The sequence below is a fragment of the Miscanthus floridulus genome, chromosome 16, assembly GCF_019320115.1.
Source record: "Miscanthus floridulus cultivar M001 chromosome 16, ASM1932011v1, whole genome shotgun sequence".
Taxonomy (NCBI): domain Eukaryota; kingdom Viridiplantae; phylum Streptophyta; class Magnoliopsida; order Poales; family Poaceae; genus Miscanthus; species Miscanthus floridulus.
This window is the reverse complement of record NC_089595.1, coordinates 39,854,769-39,877,763: the sequence shown is the minus strand read 5'-3', so window position 1 is coordinate 39,877,763 and position 22,995 is coordinate 39,854,769. Positions and strand designations below refer to the sequence as shown.

Here is a 22,995-nt window from a genome sequence, read left to right as displayed (position 1 = left end):
GAGCTGCCCAGCCAACGGATGGTGACACCCACTACTACACAAAATATTTTCCAAAGCGGGCAAAATGGATTTACCGAGGCGGGCATCACAACCGCCTCGGCCAAAAGGTCAAGGTAAATGGGACCTTTTCTGAGGCAGTTTGATGCCCGCCTCGGTAAATCGAATAAAAAACAAAAAAAGGAAAAACCCATGGATAGGCCCGCCGAGCCCATCCACCTTGACCTGAGAGGGAAAAAAAGGTCAAACCCATGGGCTGGCCTAAGAGGGAGAGTGGTGTGGGAGAGAGAGAGAGAGGGAGAGCGCCATGCCGGTCTGAGAGGGAGAGCGACGGGTGTGAGAGAGAGGGGTATGAGAATGAGAAACCCTAACTGGCTAAGTGTTCGTATATATACCTTGAGCCTGATATTGGGCTAAGACGGGCTGATATTGGGCCAGTATTTTAGGAGGCGGGCCTTATAGTATGCCCGCCTCGGTTAATATATTTACCAAGGCGGTCGCCTTAAAACGACCGCCTCGGTAAATATATTAACCAAGACGGTTGAGTTAGGACAACTGCCTCGGTTAATCGATATTAACCGAGGCGGTTACGTTACAATGCCCTCCTTGGTTAAGAATTAACCGAGGCGGTTGCTGGTCTGGCTGCCCTGTCTCGAATAACCGAGGCGGGCAACCGGTCTGCCCGCCTCTGAAGCCTTTTTGGAAACGCTGCGCAAAAGATTTTGTGTAGCAGTGACCCAGGTGAGATCCATCACGAACTGTTGTTGCTTGACGACGATGACGGCAGCCGGGGCGCTGTCCCAGTGGTGATCAATCTCCCCGGGGCGCGCGGTTGCAGAAGCTGGCGACGAAGGATCTAAACCTAAGTATTGAACAGCTTGCAAACGACTCTCTGTCTATGAGTTGTATGACATGTCTTTTAAGTTGTCTGTACATCAGATTCAAAACTCTAGGAGACGATCACTGTTTATGGGTTGCATATGCCATAAGAAGTGCAGATGGAGTACTGTCTGCACCTATTCAATCTTTTTTCCTCCATAATACAATAGGCTCTCCGTCCAACAGCCATTGGGTTGGTCAGTGGTCAAGACGAAACAGCGTGCGTTGGAGACCGGAGCTATTGTCGCATCGTCTTGTGGAGTAATTAATTTTGTTGGCGTGCAGATCTCACACGCCGAGGCGCGGCCTTCGATGGTGCCATCCATTGTATTTGCTCGGTGTGCTGTGGCAAAAAGAAAAAGAAAAAGAAAAAGAAAAATAGAAGGAGCCTCCACACCATAGTCGCATCGCACACAGCAACCACATGCTTCCGGCTGGAGGGACCGTGCCTCCTGCTCCGGTGATCTCCTTCGACGCCAGCAGCCCCTTGGGTGGACTTCCGTCCTACAGGTTCCTCCACCGCCTCATCTCCACTTCTCTACGTCCTCCTCGCTCCTGGCCATCTTCTTCTTCTTTCTCTTCTTCTTCTTCTTCTTTAGTTCTGCGATATCATATAACTTGAAAAAATGTCGTCTCTCTAACTATCAGTTACTTTTAAGATGTTACCTTAGGCTACGGCTAATGTTGATCCTCAAAAGCGAAGGCTACTACTAGGCTGTGCTTCTGCTAGTTAGCAGCATGAAGCCGTGCTCTCACACAGGTTTAGAGTGTTAGAATATATAAGTTTTAGTTATTATTTAAAACCTCTGGCTAATAAAAATATATACTTGTATTTGAAATTACCAGTATTAGTCTTATTGTTTCTACAAATTTCTTTAACCCTCAAGTTACTTTGAATTAAATTGTATCTTTAACACTCCTTTTGTACTCTTTAAAAATAAGAACTTAAGGTCGTAGACTGCACTCTTAATTAGTACAATAGCATAAACATTAATTTGAAACCATGCACCATATATTGCCTAAGATCTATAAGAGAGCTTGAAGGGAAATATACCCTCAAGTGAACTTGAAAGTCTTCCTCTTATTGTATCTTTTTAGAAATAAGGACATTAGTATGGATAGCAGTGCTAATAATCACAATAGTATGTTATCCTAAAAAAAAATCTCTATAGTATATTAATATTTAAGCCTTCTAAGGAATCCCAAATTCGAGGAAGACATAGACACCTGCTAAGTTGGTTTTCACAAACACTCCACTGTTAAGATCTCTGAATTTTCGTATAAAAGAACTATATCTGTAGCAAATATTATGCCATCAGTCATCACTGTAGATGCATCAAACGCTTTAGTTAAAATATACAAATATATCTAAGCAATTACTTATATAAATAAAATGTAATGGATATCAATAATATAGAATAATTTGTTAATTAGTATCATTATTATGCGTTGTTCAGGAAATATTTTTCATGATTCCTAAAACATAACATATATTTATCTCTTATGCATGCATGTGTACTTGATCTGTATGAAAGAATGACATATATGTTTACTTTAAAAAGTTTTGAATATATTAAATATTAATATAAGTGGGTGATGTACAAACATATATATGCTTTAGATTTTTAATACTTTTGTGATAGAAGTTGCTGATAATTTTAGTTTTCAATAATGAAAGAAGATGTAATTCAGATGCAAATATAAGTGGTCACACATGTGTTATCTATCATCAAAGTAGGTGGATAATTAGATACAAATTTAGGTTTACTTTAGATCAAACTTCTTAATCGCATGGGTGGGTTATTTAAATATAGATTCATGGGTTTCCCTATGTTGATTTACATAATCATAGAGGTGGGCAATTATTTAGAAAATATAATAGATCCAATGGACATTAGAGTCTACAAAATTGATGGGCCATATGTAGATCATATTTCTTAATTGTATAGCTGAATTTAAATATAGATTCATGGGTTTCTTTATGCCAATTTACACAATCATAGAGGTGGGCAATTATTTAGAAAAAAGAATAGATCTAGTGACCATTAGAGTCTACAAAATTCATGGCTATATGTTTGTGATTTTCATGACAATTTTTAGGATTCATTTTTTTGTAGTGGGCCTTGCAAGGATTAACATGGTAGCTTCATTAGGATCCTCTAGTTAGAATTTCTAGGATTTATATTTCTTCCTAGTATAATATGTATTTCATTGAGAATTAAAATTCAGTTATACAAGCTCTTGCTCTATCCCATTACGTGATATCATGAATATGTAGTTTATCTTCAAACTTTTCGTATAATTGTTGGAATTTTTTATCCATATGCTAAGTTTAAACTCCAGTGATTATTGTATCTTTTATTCAAAATTATTTTATTAAAAATTATTATAGATCCTAGGTTGTTCTCTTGATTCTTATAATAGTATAAGTCATTTTAGTTTGTATCGTGACACTCAACATGTGGAAGATTATTTATCACAGAATTATGTGTGTAGCATTGTTTTATAGAACATAGGGTTCTTAAAATTAAATTACTAATAGAGACATGACATAATATTTCAATCAAAATGTATAAACTTATTTAGAATGGGAACTTAATATGAATTGTCAATGTCATTGTTATGTGGTTTATTAAAAGAAGATTTTCCACACTTGGTAAGGTATTAATTATCGTAATGTTTGTGCTACATGATAGAACATATCATTATGCTTACTTTTAACCTCATAGTTTTGGAAGTATGCAATTTACAATTATATATAGCTTACTTTATGGATATTTATAATTTTATATAGATTACTTCATGGATATCGAAGTATGTAATTTATAATTATAAATAGCTTACTTTATGTATAGTTGTCCTACATGATTGAACGTATCATTATGGCAACTATTTATGTTGATTTCAGAGATATTTATGTTTTCTTTTTATGACAGTTGAGGTGGGTAAATATTAAAATGTGTTACTTTATGTTTATAAAAAAATGGCATATATGGGTAATCGGAATGCAAAAGTGGGTAAATGTGGGTACTTTATGTCACTTTACATTATCTTTCATAATGGTAAATGTGGGTACTTTAGATGCAAAATTAGAGGTTATATTTTGTATTTTTCAAAATGGCCAAGGTGGGTATTTGTTTATGAAGACGAATAGATGCGGATGCTATTATTGATGATGGTGATTAAAATATACTAAATTAAAGGTCTTATGTTTCTGCTTACTGTGAGAACTTTAATATTTTTTTTCTTGCGCGTTTGGTGACAATGAACATTGACGCAGTGTTGGAGCACATAATCAGTAATAGTAAGATTTTAGAGTTAGTCAGAGTGGATGTAAAGCAAAAATTGAAACTAGACCTAGACTTTCTCTATTTTATCGACTAAAAACTATGAGAAAAATGTCCCGACCGTTTTGTTAAAATAAAAGAGAAGAAAAAGCTAGGAATACAATAGTTAGCCTAGGACTAACTAAGCACATGCACAAAGAAAGAAGAAGCGTTACCGTATTTTTTAATATATTTTGTATTATAACTTACTAAAAAATAAACAAATATACGGTTTTCTTAAATTACTTTTAACAAATAAAACTATATATAATTGTTGTGTTAGTGTCTTCAAATTAAATACTTTTAAAGGTTGTTGATGGTAAATGTTATAAAAGTTTTACAGTACGAGTTTTGCGCGAGCTCTCTCTCTCTCTCTCTCTCTCTCTCTCTCTCTCTCTCTCTCTCTCTCTCTCTCTCTCTCTCTCTCGTCTCTTTAATTAGATTCAGTGTTAGCTGGTCTGCACCTACAACAGCCTTAGATCTTTATTTGCTTGAAGGACATTCAGAGTATTGAAACTCATATTTCAATTCCTGTTGCTGCACTTGGCAGATTTATACAGATTATATGTACATTGTGTTGAAGAAGCAAGAGCTTCTCGAGAACGACGATGGATTTGGTGGTTGGTGCTTCGAAAGCAAACATGGACTCACTCCTGGGCAAGCTTGAGCAACCTTCTTGCCCAGGAGTATGCTCTGATCAGGGGCGTCCGTGGTGACATCCAGTACATCGGCGATGAGCTCTCCAGCATGAGGGCTTTCCTTCTGGACCTCGCCCAAGACGACCAAGACAACCGGAAGAAGGACTGGATGAAGCAGATCCGTGAGATGGCCTACGACTGTGAAGACTGCATCGATGACTTTGCCCACCGCCTCCCTAGAGAGTCCTCCAACTTTTACTGCAAATGCAGCCCCTGGACAGCCACACTAGTCTATGACCTCTGGACTTGGGGGCCTCGCCGTCAAATTGCTTCCAACATCGCTGAGCTCAAGGTCAGGGCGCAACTGATTGCGGAACGACGCATAAGATATGGAGTGGAGAACCCGCAGAGCCGAAAACTCAAGGGCACCTCAGAGTTCCCTACGTATGACATCGCTGAGGATCAGCTCCCAAGGCGTGAGCTCACTATGAAGGAGCCTGTCGGAACGAGGGCTGTCATGGAGGAGCTTGAAAAATGGGTCAAGGAAGCAGGAGAGGGCCGGGCTGTTGCATCCATTGTTGGATTTGGCGGTGTGGGGAAGACCACCATAGCCATGGCATTGTACCATAAGGTCATGAAAGACTTTGAATGCCGGGCGTGGGTCACTGTGTCTCAGAACTACGACCAAAGAACGGTTCTCACTGAGATTCTCAAACAAATCAACCCTGATCATAAGGAGCACGACAGCTGTACATTCTCTGAGAAGACAAATAGAGCAGCATGCATTACAAGAAAATTCAAGCAAGCTATGCAACTCCACGGAGGCAACATGCAGCGAGGCAATCCTGGGATCTCTAGTATGGCTCAAACAAGGGGCTGCACCAAACTGGAAAGCACAGTAAAGGAGCATCTGACAGAAAAGAGGTACACTACTTAAAGCACTTCTTTGCTCACATTTTTTTCGTAGATCCATTCTAAATTCGGTTCGTGTTTCTTTTCAAAACACACACACACACATATATATATATATATATATAGAAAGTCTCATGGAAACGTTTTCAACGAAATAAGAACCATACAAAATAGATTTCTTGATCTTTTTTTTTAGGAAAACTTTTTTATTCGCTGTTTTTTCTTTTATCCTAAAGATATGCAGAACGAGTGTATTATGAAATGTTCGTTGTCTAGCTTTATATATATATATATATATATATATATATATATATATATATATATATATATATATATATATATATATATACCTGCTAGTGTGCACGGTCACCTACAACCACACTAGATGTTTAGGGGACACAACTGCAGACGCGCTCTTTGCTGAGTGCCCGCCAGGCAAGCACTCGGCAAAGGCTTTGCCGAGTGCCGCACTCGGCAAAGGCCTCTCGGCAAAGACTTTGTCGGCAAAAATTTCTTTGCCGAGTGCCAAAAATCGACACTCGGCAAAGTCTTTGCCGAGTGCCAAGCCCGCACTTGGCAAAAAAATAACTGCCGTCAACATTTAACGCCGGCTTTGCCGAGTGCCTAGGGACTGGCACTCGGCAAAATTTGAATGTTTGCCGAGAGCCAGGGCTGAGCACTCGGCAAAGAAACAATTTTTTTAAAAAAAAAATCTTTTTAAAAATAGTCTTTGCCGAGTGGTACCATCTGGCACTCGGCAAAATTGACCTCTTTGCCGAGTGCCAGGCTGTGGCACTCGGCAAAATGTACCTCTTTGCCGAGTGCCAGGCTGTGGCACTCGGCAAAATTGACCTCTTTGCCGAGTGCCAGGCTATGGCACTCGGTAAAACTGGGGAAGTGGCTGTTTTTTGTGGCATTTTTTCCTAGCTTTGCCGAGTGCCACACCCCTGGCACTCGGCAAAGACTTCTTTGCCGAGTGTTGGCACTCGGCAAAGCTGGGAAATTTGCAATTTTTTTTGTTTGTTGCTTTCCTTCGAAAGCAAACACGCAAAACTCATATATAATACATGAGACAGCACACAGGCATTTAGCATCACACAAAACGCATACATAATCCATAATACATCACAAGCACATTCAACATCCATCACAAGCACATCCTCCTGCATAATCCATCACACGCACATTCAATGTGTAAATCCATGACAACATCTAAGAAGTCTTCATCCAACACAAGTCCTAAATCAAGAAAAGTCAATGAAACATGAAGGGGCACCACCACTGCCACTGATCCCAATGGGAGCCTGAAGGGGCACCTCCGTGCGGTGGTGGACCTGTCCAGCCGGGGTGTGTGTGCTGAGGCGAAGGAGTCGGGTTCAAACCCGACGACTATTGCACAAAGGAGAATTGAATTTATTAGTATCTACACAAGCTAAAGGACTTGATCAACCATATATATATACTCACCGGAGTGCCTAGAGCCGGAGGAGTAGGAGGCACAACTGGAGCGAGCAGCGACTAGGGCACCACCACACCCGGGAGAGTGGTGCCGAGGCTCGACATGAATGAGAACATGTCCTGCATCCTCTGCGCCTCGGCCGCCCTCTGGGCCCTCAGGACCTCCCACTCGGCCCTCTGGGCCCTCTCCCTCTCCCTCTCGACCCTCTCGGCCTCCCTCTCGGCCTCCATCCTCTCCACAGTGGCCTGCAATATTCAATCACCAATGTTTAAACAATGCAAATGCAAGGTACATGTGTAAAAGTAATGAACGGCGAATGAAATAGAACTAACCTGGAGTGCCGCCATCTGCTGCAGTGTGCTCGCCTGCCGAGGTCGAATGGGGACAGAGGAGCTCGTGCTCTGTGCTCGGATCTGGGCGAGGTTGGGCACAGAGGTCGAGTCGACCATGTTGGAGGCCATCCAGTACCGGCCGTGCTGCTTCCCTCCTCCGAGCCTCATCACGAGGTCGGTATCAAGGGGCTGGGTGGCGGGGTCGAAGTCCTCCCCATGCCGCTCGCGGGCCGCTGAGGCGTAGTCGGTGAGCTTGCTGTGGACGCTCATGTTGCTGTACGCCTCGGGCCCGTCCTCCGGGTTGTAGACGGTGTCCGGGGCTGTCGCCTTGCCCTTGTGTGCCATGGCGTACGCCATGAACTCGTTGCATTCCTGGCCATCATGCGACTGGGACTGCGAGGAAAACACAAAGACGATTAGAAGTAATGAGAATTGAGCGTTAGAACAAATAAATAAATAAATAAATAAGTGCGTAGCGTGTACCCAGGCCTGGGCATACGAACTGAGGGGCCGGTTGCCTTGGTGGTGCGCTGGCCCACCCATCTACAGGCGGCACTCCCGAAGGAGGGCGTGCCTCTCCCTCCACTCATCGGAGACCCACTTGTCCACGATGGCCGCCCAACAGTCTCTGTGCCTGGCGCACCAAGAAGGACACATCTGCATGCCATCAAGTATTGTATTAGAAATGTTAGAATATAAAATGAAGGCTACCTATTCTTCATAGAATGAGTCAGTCACAATGTTTTATAACTTACTGCGAGGTACTGCTCCCTGGTGAGTGTCATGGTCCTGGCCTCGCTCTTCCCCGGGTACCGACCAAGGACGTCGCACGAGTGGTTGATGTGGCACTGCAACCTCGCCTCATAGTACAGGTCCGTGACTCGGCCCCTGCATGCCCTGTCCTGCACCTTCGTCACCCAGGCGGGGTCATGCCCCTCCTCCAACGTGAAGAAGTCCTGCATACAGACATCATGTGTCCTTTCATTATTTCAAGAACGTCTAATGATTCCATAGTATTGAGCAATGTAGTGTGATGTAGACTCACCCAGAACTCACGCCTGATCTGCTCCTGTACGGTGCCGTACACGGCGTCCACGGCGGAGTTGAAGTGGTCCCACGTCCAGGGAGGCGACTCAACCTGGGCGTGGGTGACCAAACCAGGGTAGTGCAGGCGGATCAGGCCGCCGAGGATCCCATTGCACTGCCGATGATCGCCCCCGGACACAAGTTCCCAGTTCCTACAGGAGTCAGTAAGAAGAATTGTTAGTCCACAGTTTGGTTTTCAGCATATGAACAAGAAGAGATGCAAAATGAACGGATACTTACTTGTCACCCTTGGGCCGAATCACCGGCCTCCTCTGAAATGGGATCGGCCGCGTCGGGAGCTGCGAGAACCCGCGCAAGTACGGTGCCGATGAGGTGCTCGAAGTGGAACCCCCTGCCACCCCCCAGAGGAAGTGTCACCCCCGCCACCCCCCCAGAGGAAGTGTCACCCCCTCCTGTCTGGGGGGCCAGCTGCTGGTCCTCGTCGTCAGTGGTCGTCGTCCGGTCCTCCTCGGGCGGGGGGACGGCAGACGACTGCACCGCCCTCCTCGGACGGCCGCGGGGGCGGCGGGCCGGACGGCTCCTCGCCGACGCCTCCGCCTCCGCCTCCGCATCCTGAGTCGTCCTCGCGTAGAGCGAGTTGCAGGTCCAGGTCCGCCTTCCGCCCGGCATTTTGTCGAGTGCCTGCAAATACAAAGAGTAAACCAGTTTTGACAATATAGACAAATATAGAGATGCAAAATGAACGAAACATAACTAGAAAATAATAATAATATAGTATTACATGAATTAGAAATAATCTTCAGGATTGGCAGCGGCTGGATCATAAGTGTCGTCATCACTAACAATATTGTCTAACATTTCCGCCTCATCTCCATCGTTGTCATCAATGGCAACACCAAACCGTAATCGCTCAAGCAGTGCTAAGTCTTTGGCATTTTGCACCTCTTCTCCATCATCCTCATCTCCATCGTCCTCATCAATGTCATTGTCTACTTCCATGCCCATCAGCGAAAACATGTCTATGTGAAACATGCCATCTAGCCCCTCGGGTTGATAGAACTCTCCTGTATATGTGTTTGGGTCAAAGTTGTAATCCTCATCGTTTGGGACAGGCACTTTGCCATGCGGTGATACCAACTGCGCAAGGTACCAACCCTCAAGAGTGGGATCTTTTTGGCACGCCCATGGAAGATAATAAACTTGCGTGGCCTGTTGAGCCACAATATAGACATCGTCTCCTTGATAGAGGGAATCTTGTCGAATTTCAACTTGTCCAATCTCAGGGGCTCTTCTCGTGACATTGGGATCGAACCAATGGCATTTGAATACGACTGGCTTATGACCTCCGCGAAGCTCAAAGTTGAGCTCGTATATTTCTTCGACTATGCCGTAGTAGTCGCGGTCATCGGTGCCGGGCGTACGAACTCCAGTATTCGTGGTTTTTCGATTGGGCCGACTGAGCTCGTGGCTTCTTGTGTGGAAGCGATAGCCATTCACATCATATACGGTGAATGACTTGACCCTATAGGGGAAGCCTTTGACAACCTGTTTCAACTCTTCATCCATTTCCGCATCCGTGCGTGCCTGTAAGGTGAGGGCGGATAGATCATTACTCGCTCGTAGGAGCAAAGTGGGATGTCACAGATGGAACGATGTAAATTGGATGGTACCTTCTTTTCGAACCATGAAATGAAATCGGGCACACCACCTTTGAGAAGACTATCTTGTTCTTGAGGGGAAGGATCCCTATTTCCTGTCCAGTATGTATTCAGAAATTCCCTAAAAAAGCAAGAGACAAGGGGGTTGGATAGATAGACGATAGTGACGGCGTATGTAACAAGCTCATTGAGAACTTACTGCACATAAGGGTTCACTTCGTCAAGGTTCAACAACACATACAACATGATAGTGCGCCACTCATCATTCCGCAAGGTCTTGGTGCTCGAAGCGCTTGCCCTGCCAAGTTGTCCTTTGAAAAGGCTGAGATTTGATGACCTCTCGTCGGTGTTGTAACGAGGGATTGGATTGTGCACGCTGGGAAGGCTATCCTTATAGTATGATGTTGTGAAGTTTGACACCTCCTCAAGAATGAATGCCTCTGCCATGGATGCCTCAATTCTGGCTTTATTTCTACACTTTTTCCGAAGAACCTTTAGACATCTCTCGATTGGATAGCACCAATGGGCTTGCACAGGCCCCCCCCATTCGTGCCTTGTGAGGCAGGTGCAAAATCAGATGCTGCATTGAGAGGAAGAAGCCGGGTGGGAAGATCTTCTCCATCTTACAGAGCAACACAGGTGCCACTTTCTCTAAGTCATCAATCACGGCCCGAGATAGCTCTTTGGCACAAAGCTGGCGGAAGAAATAGCTCAACTCTGTTAGGACGCGCCACACATGCTCGGGGACGAAACCTCTGGTCATCGCTGGAAGGAGCCGCTCAATCCATATGTGGAAGTCATGACTCTTCATCCCTAACACTCGGCAAGTGGACACGTTCACTCCCCTCCTCAGATTCGCCGCATACCCATCAGGGAACATTAACGACTGAACCCACTGACATACTTCCCTCCTTTGGTCCTTCTTCAAAACGAAATCGACCGAAGTCCTTTTCCATTTCTTGCTAGGCGCGGGAGTCTTCATCACTTGCTTTGGTCTATCGCACAGTGCTGCCAGGTCCACTCTTGCCTTAACATTGTCCTTAGACTTTTCTGTGTCCATGAGTGTTCCCCAAAGCGCCTCGGCGATATTCTTCTCTGTGTGCATTAAATCAATGTTGTGTGGAAGAAGAAGATCGTTGAAATAGGGAAGCCTAGTCAAGCCCGATTTATGAGTCCACATGTGGTACTGACCATATCCATCAAAACGACCTTTCTCTTTATCAACTTTGAGAGCCTCTATCTCAGCGCGGATCTCGGCAGCGGTCATCATCTGAGGTGCAGGATCGGTGACTTCAACACCTTTCGTGAAGTTCTTCATGTCTCGTCTGAATGGATGGTCAAGGGGGAGGAACTGACGATGTTGGTCGAACGAAGAAAACTTGCCACCACTCTTCAGCCAAGTGAACCTCACACCTGCCTTGCATATTGGGCATGGGAACTTCCCGTGAACACACCACCCGCAGAATAGGCCATACGCCAGGAAGTCATGCAGGGAGTAGTGGTACCACACATGCATTGTGAAGTTTCTCTTTGTAGCTCGGTCGTATGTCAGTATCCCCTTTTCCTAAGCATCGATCAAATCATCGAACACAGGCTCCATGAACACACCCATATTGTTCCCCGGATGTCTAGGAATTATCAGCGACAAAAATACGTTCTTGGGTTGAAAGATGACACCGGGGGGGAGATTCAGGGGTATCACGAACACGGGCCAACAAGTGTATGGGGCCGCGGACAATCCATACGGGCTGAACCCATCTGTTGCCAACGCTACACGTACATTGCGAGCCTCTTCAGCTTTAACACGATGTATGCCATCGAAATGGGTCCAGGCGTGTACCATCTTGTCCGGATTGTACCTTTTGCCATTTTTGTGCCATGTCATCTGTTTCATGGACTCCTCTGTCATGTACAGCCGTTGGATCCTCGGTATGAAAGGAAGGTACCGTAGGACCTTCGTAGGGATACTCAGCTGTTCCTTCTTGCCATCACTAGTGTCGACCTCCAGGTACCTAGAGGATTTGCACTTTGGACAGTGCGTTGCTCCCTCGTGATTTTTCCTAAAAAGGACGCATCCATTCGGACAAGCATGGATCTGCTTATACGGCATCTTAAGTGCACGAAGAAGTTTCTGTGACTCGTACAAGTTCTTTGGCAGGATGTGATCCTTCGGAAGCAGGGATCCAAAAACTGCCAACATACCATCAAAGTTGTCCCAACTCATGCTAAACTGCGACTTCAACCCCATGATGCGTCCAATTGCATCCAGCTGCGATACCGTTGTCTTTTCGTGCAAGGGCTTCTGCGCTGAAGACAGCATATCATAGAACGTCTTTGCGCTTTCCTCTGGCTTCTCCTCCAATCCTTCACTGAACCGTGCCTGCTGAATGTCATCCATCCAACCTGCTACCCCGCCATCTCCATCATAATCCTCGAGACGCTATCTCACCACCTCCTCTCTAATACGATTGGCTTCACCATGGTGGATCCAGCGGTATAGTTTGTCGTGAATCCATACTTGATAAGATCTTCCCCCACGAGCCTCTTAATTTTTCTTTTCTTGTTCCCACATCTGCTGCACGGACACGGCATCCGGGCTGACCCTTTAGCAGCCTCACCAAATGCATGCTCTAGGAAAGCATTGGTCTTGGTCATCCATTCTGGGGTCATACTTGCGTGGCCCATGTACATCCACTCACGGTTATCCATCCTCTGGCACATGCATATGTAAGCGAGTAATAAAAACTGTAGGTAAATCCACAAGGCGTTCCTACTATACATCTAATAGGTGAAGGATAGGTCCTAATCCCACCCGAGGATGCGTAGATGAGGTTGGCTTCCATGGTCCGCTCCTATCCAAGACAGAATTTCGGCAGCACCTCCCCGCTGTTCTCCCGATACACGTCCTGGCAGGGAGATTGTGTATCAGGAGAACAACGAGGAGGTGGTGTCGAAACTCTGTCTCGGATAGGAGCGGGCCACGGAAACCAACCCATCTACGCATCCGCGGGCTGTCCAAAAAACGTGGACAATCCGAAACAGGTACAGAATTTGGTATGCAAAGATCTGCATACCAACGACCGTATCTCTTTCGGACGGGAGACGCCTAACTGGGGTTACACGAGATGCAAGTATGCAAGATGGGTTATACCTAGGGTGTCGGTGAGGTCAGGCTAGTGGGGCGGTGGCAAGTCGCTGCAGTGGCGAGGCGACGCGGTGCAGGCAGAACCGCAACGCCAACGCAGACGATCGGGGTCACCGAGTGCCTCCCAACGGTCCTCGTCCTGCAAAGAAAAGGCAAATGGTTAGACTCCATTGAAAATTTCGGCAGCACCTCCCCTGCATGGAGAGGTTCCCAAAACCTGCAGAAAACATTGGCACGAAGGCCAACAACCACATGTATACCAAACATAGGCACGAAGGCCATCAACCACATACATACAACAATAACTACTACTAACACTAAAACTATGAACAACAACTACAACTACTACTGTCACTACGACTTACTAACTAATACTAACACTACTAATTAACTACTACTACTAACACTACTACTTACTAACTAATACTAACATTAGGGCATACCTTGCCAGCGAGAATGCGAAGACCGAGGCCCGGCGACGACAACGGGGACGACCACTACGGCGTGAGGGTCGACGAACCGAGGCGGCACCTTTCTTCTCCTCTTCTCCCCTTCTCCTTCTCTCCTCCCTTCTCTTTCTTCTTCTTCCTCCTCCCCTTCTTCTCCTTCCTGCTTTCCTTCCTCCTCTTCCTCCTACCTCCTCCTCCTTCCTACAGCGGGCGCGCGGGCGCACGGGCGCGGCGGGCGTGGGCGCGGCGGGCGCTGGGCCGAGGCGCGCGGGCCGGGGAGCCAGCAGGGCGGGCGCGCGGGGAGCCGGCGGCTGCGGCGTGGCGGCTCCGGCGGCGGCGGCGCAGCGGCTACGGCGCGGCGGCTACGGCGCGCGTGGTGTGCGTGTCTGGTGTGTGCGTGGTGTGTGTTGTGTCCGGTTTTTTTTTATATTTCAAACCTCTTTGCCGAGTGCCAGATCCGGGGCACTCGGCAAAGAAACTATTTTGTCGAGTGCCCCCGATCTGGCACTCGGCGAAATAAAAAATTAAAAAAAAAATCCTGTCCTGGCTTTGCCGAGTGCCTAGGGCTGGCACTCGGCAAAATATTCACTTTGCCGAGTGCCAAACCTTGGCACTCGGCAAAATAATTTTTTTTTTGTTTTTTGCCACCAACTTTTTTTCTTAGATTTGTATTTGTACCATGAACAACATGTTCAAATTTGGCACAATTTCATTGTTGTTTGCTATATTTCTTCACTTTATTTCGTTTTCTTGCAATTTTCTGAAAAATGTAGGTTTGAACTGTAGGTGCATCGAATAATAGTTTTGATCCATTCCAAAAATGTTATTCTTGTTTGTTAGTGTCACTTTATGCTAAATCAAGGAACTGTCTCCGAATTTCGATCAAGATGCTCACGGGGCAACGTCGCGAACTTGCGTGTGAGTGGTTATTTAATTCTATAAAATTCAAACGAATCCCGAAAATCATGAAACTTGGCGAGATGTCGTGATATCACATGCATATGCGGTGGTAAAAATTTGAAAATGTTTGGAGGGCGTCATCACGTATGGTGTTCACAAACCAGGACATCATCACATGTGGATGTCCTGGTTTGTGAACACCATACGTGATGACGCCCTCTAAACGTTTTCAAATTTTTACCACCGCATATGCATGTGATATCACGACATCTCACCAAGTTTCATGATTTTCGAGATTCGTTTGAATTTTATAGAATTAAATAACCACTCGCACGCAAGTTCGCGACGTTGCCCCGTGAGCACGTTGATCGAAATTTGGAGACAGTTCCTTGATTTAGCATAAAGTGACACTAACAAACAAGAATAACATTTTTGGAATGGATCAAAACTATTATTCGATGCACCTGCAGTTCAAACCTACATTTTCCGGATAATTGCAAGAAAACGAAATAAAGTGAAGAAATATAGCAAACAGCAATGAAATTGTGCCAAATTTGAACATGTTGTTCATGGTACAAATAAAAATCTAATAAAAAAAGTTGGTGGCAAAAAACAAAAAAAAATTATTTTGCCGAGTGCTCAGGTTTGACACTTGAAAAAGTGAATATTTTGCCGAGTGCTAGTCCTAGGCACTCGGCAAAGCCAATATTTTGCCGAGTGCCAAACAGAAGGCACTCGGAAAAGAGGCCGGCGTCGGTCACCGTTATCCCGGGCGCCACTTTGCCGAGTGCCCAACTTTGCCGAGTGTCTGGCACTGGGCAAAGTTTGACTTTGCCGAGTGCCGTATTTTGCCGAGTGCCAGACACTCGGCAAAGACCTATTTGCCGAGTGCCAAGTTTCGCCGAGTGTGGCACTCGGCAAAGGTGGCCTCTGCCGAGTGCCCGATATTTGGCACTCGGCAAAGATTCCAGCACTGGGCAAAGTCCCGGTTTCCTGTAGTGGGAATGACAAGATCACTTGACCTCTTACACTTTGTGGAGCCACCTCTATGAATATTTAGGTAGGCTCCAGACAAACACCCACCTCTGATAATCATTTTTAGAGATGGACATTCTAAGGTCAGTCTCCGTCAAAAAAACATTCTAAGGTTGGCCACCTTTGTTAACTGATTAACAGAGACGAAAAAAGAATTCTATGGATCTGCCTCTAAAAAACGGTTAACAGAGGCAGCCATTCTTAAGTGCCCACCTCTAAAAATAGTTGTCCAAAAAAACTATAATTTTTTATACAAACTCAGATGATGGCAAACTTTGTAACAAAATTGTATATCTCAATGCGATCTACGAATTTACGGGTGATAAATTTTAGATTTCAAATTGTTTAGAGTCCCAAAAATTTTTGAGCTCTAAGATTTTGAATTTAAATTTATAATTTTCAAACAACATCGAATGTTGACATGGTTGACACAAAGTTGCAGTTCTCAATATGATCTACAACTTTTTAGTTACCAAGTTTTTTATTTGAAGTTACTTAGATTCCTAAATATTCATTTTATGTTCTAATATTTCAAGATTCAAAATCCAGAAATTTTAAATGACACCAGAAGATTACATGACCTATACTATAGTTGTAGTTGTCAACACAACCTACAACTTCGCTGTTGACAAGCTTTTGTTTTCAAAACATTTAAAGTCTAAAATATCCGATTTAAAATTCATAGATTTTGTGATTGAATTTTTTTAAAGTTTAAAACTATCTCGAATGAAGACACGCCCTATTTTAAAATTGTAGAGCTCAGTAACATCTAAAACTCTATATTTGAAACTTTTAGGAGACACTGATTTTTTTATAGAGGCGGACCTATTCATCTACTATCTCTATAAACCATCTTGGGAATAAATAAGCTAAACCTACCTTTGTAAATTGATTTTTTCAAGATGGGACTCATAATGCTTCAAGAAATCGAGGCCCTAGGGCCATTCAATTCCCTGAACATAACTACCACCGGTGCCTCTCTCTTTGTACCGGGCTTGCTCCAACACTAGCCCACATATCCTCCCTAAATACGGAACTTGCCATTTCAACTCTACCTCTCTCCGTCTCCATCCCTAATGTGCCGCCCAGGCCCATGCAACCTAGATCCACCTAATATACCCCAATATAGCGAGGACCGCCTCCCCGCCAAAAAACTTATGTCTTGTGTGACTCGCCAGCCGCACCGCCCTCTACAGGGGGAGTAAACTCAGGGACAAGAAGTAGCAGCAGAGGAGGAAGGCTTCGCGGTGCATGTAGAGTGCAATAGCACTATTGTGGTCACTGTCACTACATGACCTATCCCAGATGTTGTCCTCCATGGGGCTGTACCGTACTCCTTCATGCTACCTGAGCTCAAGGCAGCCATGCGGGCGTTCTCTAGCGCAGCCACTTGATGGGCCTAACGTTAATCATTTTGCTATCGTATTTACACGTTATATGAAATCAAGAAAAAAACTAACGCTAAGTAATATATGCCACGTTATCAAAAGTGATCTCACATTCTCACTACAGAAGATTACATCGGTCAACAATCTGTACAGTCCTAATATGTCACTCTTGGAATATTGTTTTTGTCTCATATGAAATTTTCCTTGTCCCTCTTTGCCAGGTATATCATCTTAGTTGATGACATATGGTCTGCAGAAACATGGAAGCTGATATCACGTTCTTTGCCAGATAATAATAAGAGCAGCAGAATAATAGTTACTTCAAGACTTCGTGCTGTTGGTGCAACCTGCTGCCAGAAAGAGAAGGACAATCTACGTCCAATTGATTTTCTCACTGATTCAGATGCCGAGGAGTTATTCAAGCAAAGTGTTTCTGAATCCAAAAGCCGCAATTATGACTATGATAAAAAGTTTATGAAGCAAACTGTTGCTAAATCCAAAAACCGCAAACACAGTAACAAAGTAATAGTCCAAGAAGATCTATGGAAAAGGTGTGGGGGGCAGCCTTTGGCTATAGTCACCATGGCTGGTCTTGTGGCCTGCAACCTAAACCAACCGAAGGGGTATTGGGAAGAACTTTGCAAACTATTGCCAGAACGAGAGACTTGCATTACTGATGAGGCTCAAAAACAAGTAAATTCTCTTACTTTGGATGGCGTTAAAAGGATACTTGATTGCTGCTACAATGATTTGCCTGGAGATCTCAAGAACTGCTTGTTGTACTTGAGCATATTTCCAAAGGGTTGGAAAATTAGTAGGAAGTGTGTGACCCGGCGCTGGATAGCTGAAGGTTTTGTTTGTAAGAAGCATGGGCTTATGGAGGTGGAAGTTGCAGAGACTTTCTTTAATCAGCTATTAAGAAGAAAGTTAATACGTCCTGTGGATCATAGCAGCAATGGAAAGCTAAAAACCTTTCAAGTTCATGACATGGTTCTTGACTACATTGCGTCCAAGGCAAGCGAAGAGAATTTTATAACGGTGGTTGGTGGCCACTGGATGATGCCAGTATCGAGTGGTAAAGTTCGTCGACTCTCCATGCAGAGCAGTAGTTCTAAGCATGGAGATTCTACAAAAGGCATGAACCTGTCTCAAGTGCGGTCACTGACCGTGTTTGGGAGCCTCACCCAGCTGCCATTCCAAGGATTCAACAACAGAATAATACAAGTGCTGGATTTTCATGGCCTAAAAGGATTTAAAAACAAACACATGAAGCACATTTGTAAAATGCTTGTACTGAAGTATTTGAGTCTTCGAGGAACAGGTATTACCAAAATACCTCCAAGGATTGGGAAACTTGAGTATTTAGAAACCCTTGACATAAGGGAAACAGATGTTGAAGAGCTACCTAAAGATGTACAGCAACTAAAACGGATCAGTAGCATACTTGGTGGCAGTAAAAACAAAAACCCACGGAAAGGGTTGAGGCTGCCTCAACAAAAACGTAAGAAGCAACAGTTGCAAGATAAAGAGGATGATGGAATGAAAGCGCTGCGTATACTGTCAGGGATCGAGATCAATGATACAACTGCTGTGGCCAGCTTCTATCAGTTGACAGAGCTAAAGAAGCTGACTATTTACAAGCTCAATATAGTGGATGGAGAACAACTACTCTCTTCTATTGAGTACCTTTGCAGCTGCGGTCTGCAGACTCTGGCAATCAATGATGAGGATTCTCAATTTATCGAATCATTAGACAAAATGTCAGCAGCTCCAAGATATCTCATCGCCCTTGAGCTGTCGGGAAGGTTGAAAAATCCCCCAAGTTGGATCACAAAACTACAAACACTCAACAAGTTAACCCTTTCCATCACCGTACTCCGGACTGGTAGTTTAGAGCTCCTCGCCACCATGAGGCTCTTGTATTCTCTCACATTTTCATTGAGTGCAGCGAAACAGGATCAGGACATAGAGAAAACCCTCGAGGAGAACAAATCAGAGTCCGATGGTGAGATCTTCGTTCCAGAAGGATTCAGGAGTCTTAAACTGCTTCGCCTCTTTGCACCTCGTGTCCCAAAACTTGGTTTTTGTGACAATGCAATGCCAGCACTTGAGATGATTGAGATGCGGTTTCATGCTTTCGAAGGACTATTTGGCATCGACACGCTTAAAATGCTCAGAGGGGTGCATCTCAGAGAAGCCACTACAGGAGAAACGAATAAAGAAGCCACCAAAATAAATGATGTGTTGGTACGCGATCTGAAAGCTAGCACCGAGGGACTGAATGTAGTCGTCGATCATACTTTCACTTACTGAAACATGGGAAGATACTGGCGCCGTCGATTGTCCTAAGAACTACCGTCTTCTATCGAGTGAAGGTCATCTTATATTATTACCATTTTTTGGCAAATTAAATAAGATGCGGGTAGCATGCATCTAAATCCCGCATCAGTACTATGCTATTTGTCATTGCGTTTTCTATGTATGTAGGTGCAATGAAAGTGTTGATTTGTTTATTGCTATATTCGGTCATGGTTGCTCTGATAAACGGGACGACCGTTGAAGGGACCATTTGTAATCCATTTGACTGATAGGATGTAGTATTTCATTGTACTATGTGATGACACATTGCTTGTCCTCAAGAAGGTGCTTGTCTTGGTAATAACTCATAAGACGAACAAGGAAGCACAATCTGTTCTGATGTTGTGCCTTAGTATTACTGGTATGACGTACGCAATGAGACCAATAACCTTGTTAGCAAAGAAAATTAATTCGATCTGTGCAAGAGTTTTCCATACAACCAAACTGTAACATTCCACCCAAATCACCACCCCAAAATTTATTTAAAGCATTTTAATAAATTTCTTGAAAGTTATTTTATTGTGCCTAACCACTCGATCAGGAGTGCTCATGGTGCTTCTCTAATAATTTTTGCACAGATCCACCAGGAAGCAGTTCATGCACATAGTCATATGGCCTCCATCTTCCTGGAGGCGTTTTGCCCCTCCGCCCGATCACAGCAGGGTACACCATTAGTTACTTATTGGGTCAGGATAGCTCCCAGTCCCAGCACCTCGAGCATCTCAGGGCTTTTGGAGAGCCAAAACGAAAGCACGGCACTCGAACTCATCTCCAATTTCGTGGTGGCACACAATGTCAGCAACGGTGGTTTTGCCCGTCCCTGCAAATCCATGGATTATGCATACCATTTCCTGATCTCCTGATCTCAGTGGCCGTTGGAGTCTCCAGGAGGGTCTGTCCAGCCCACCACAGTGCATCCGCTCCACGCCAAGATCCTCCATCTCCCATATCCTGACATCCTGAGAAGGAGGATCTGATGGACTCCATGTCGCCGTGGCTCCCAGCTCCAAGACGAGACCTCTGCTGCTCATCGCCCTGCAATGTGGTGAGCTTCTCCAGGGCGCCCGTGGCTACATGTATCTTAATCTGGCGCCCGCTACACTCACAGTAGCCGCCACCTCCATGCCTCTGATGTACTAGCTCACATGCGGCACTCTCACTCTCATCTCCTCACATGCCAAGGCGCCTTTTTACAACCGAGGACCGTAATGCCCTCGTACCAACTCTAAGGCCCTGTTTGGCATGACTCCAACTCTAGGTGGAGCTGCTCCACTCTAGAACTCCAGGTGGAGCTAGCTCTGGGTGGAGTTGGAGCTGTCTGATGATGGTGTTTGGCTGGGAGGGTATCCCCAGCTCCAGAAAAGATGAGTTTGAGGGTAGATTGCCATTCTTGCCCCTGGTTCGACTTGAACTACTTCTCACAAATATGAAATGAAAGTACATGCAGTGTAGTCCAAAATAATAATAAATTACATGTCATTTGCCTAGAACCGAAATTACGAAATAAGTTCATAGTTCCAAAATAAGGTTATTACAATAATCATTGCACTAATTCCATGCTAGGGCGATGGATGTAGCCATATTATCACGAAAGGTGTCCGTAGTCACAAAGCTTGATTCCGAAGTTGATCCATCGGAGGCATGTTGAGACAAGGCATACTTGTTGTACCTTTCCGGAATAGTAGGCATGTAGGTAGGATCTCTATCAAAATTAGCAAAGTCCACATCAACAGTAGCATGTTCACGTATGAAATTGTGTAGGACCATGGTAGCAGCAACAATCTTCTTTTGTGTGACCATTGAATAACCAGGCATCTTGTAAAGGATTTGCCATTTCATTTTTAATACTCCAAATGAGCGTTCAATAACATTACGAACAGATGAGTGTATACGGTTGAACTTCTCTTTTGGAGTATTTGGTTCCATACCTCGATGCCACTCGGGTAAGTGGTATCTTTCACCCTTGTATGGAGCTAGGTACCCCGGACGATTAGGATAGCCCGCATCTACAACATAGTACTTGCCTACACATATGTAAAACAAGATAAGTTTGTGCATACAAATATGAAAAAGAACGTAAGCAAAAATATTTACCTTGAGGAGGATGTGGGAAGACATCTACATCTGCTTCCAATGCATGGTACAATACATTAGTGTCATGCAAAGAACCCGGTTGACCCGCAGCCACATACGTGAAGCGCATATCAAAATCACAAACGGCAAGCACATTTTGAGTTGCAATTCCAGTCTTACCAATATATCTCACTTGTTCTTCAGGTGATAAAAACACACGAATATGGGTTCCATCAAGTGCACCAATGCAATCCTTAAAATGTGGATATGCTCTCTTGTCATTCCTAATCATCTGGTGCACATTGCAAAAATTAGGATCTGTTGGTCTCAAGAAATCTTGTGCCATGGCAACCACACAATCTAGAACTTCATGAAATTTTCTACTAATGGTTTCACCTGAGTGTTTGAACTTATTTTGTCCTCTTCTATTTGACTCACACCCACCACATGTGAATAGGAAAATGGCCAACATTTCATATGTATTCATGTGTTTCGATGGTTTTAATCCGTACCTCTCAACAGGCCTAGCCAATCTCTCGCCACTTGCAGGTGGAGGAGAAATACCAATATCCTCCTCTTGTGTTGCCTCATCTTGTGGCTCAAAATTGGTTGCCTCATCTTGTGTCTCATCAACATTTTCGGTTGCTTCAACATTCACAACATGAGGAGACCAATGATCAATACCAATAGTAGTGATGTCAGCAAAACACTTGGCTAAGTCATCTTCGTTCTCAAGGCCCTTCTTTTTGAACTTTCCATAACCCGGAATGTCCTGAAATAAGCAGAACAACACATATTATTATAAAGTATTACCAACAGATTTGTCATATGAAAAACAAATATAGCAAAAATCTTGAACCAACTTACAGCTCTAGCTTTTTTCCACCATTCATCATCCATAGCAATAGTCTTCTTTATAGGGTCCCAACCAGTCCCTGTTTGCCTCAGCATTAGTTTCTTCCATGTCTTGAAATCTTCCTTCAACTTGTCCCATTTGTTCTTGATCTGAACCTTGGTAGCCACAATTCCAGCCCTTTCTTTGAACCCTTTCTCAACCTCAGTATAACCAAGTGCATTCAAGTGTGTGTTTGGCCGATTTCCTTTTCCAACTTGCTCGGCAAACAACATACACAGCACTCGAGTGTTCTCCGAGTTCCAATCAATTTCAGGCATCTATCGAACTCACAAATTTCATATAAGGTTCTCATTATGCTGAGCAATTTCAACTGAAATATACTAAACAGCCAACAGGCTATTTTCAGCAATCTAGACTACAACAGGTTTTCATTTCAACTGGAATATACTGAACTGCAACGATCTATCCAGACATGAACTGGAATATACTGAACTGGAATACAACAGGTTCTCATTTCAACTGGAATATACTGAACTGGAATAC

The 22,995-nt window shown here is 44.3% G+C and overlaps 1 protein-coding gene and 1 pseudogene across 1 annotated transcript; one reads left to right on the top strand and one right to left on the bottom strand.

The window, feature by feature from the left end:
* Positions 1-1,314: 1,314 nt before the first annotated feature.
* LOC136513654 (disease resistance protein Pik-2-like) lies at positions 1,315-19,741 on the top strand (annotated as a pseudogene).
* Positions 19,742-21,071: 1,330 nt separating this feature from the next.
* LOC136511718 (L10-interacting MYB domain-containing protein-like) lies at positions 21,072-22,769 on the bottom strand. Its single transcript, XM_066505754.1, has 3 exons — positions 22,464-22,769; positions 22,231-22,368; positions 21,072-21,182 (listed from the first exon to the last, which is right to left on the bottom strand). The coding sequence occupies exons 1-3, from the start codon at positions 22,767-22,769 to the stop codon at positions 21,072-21,074; spliced, it is 555 nt and encodes a 184-aa protein (XP_066361851.1).
* Positions 22,770-22,995: the final 226 nt, after the last annotated feature.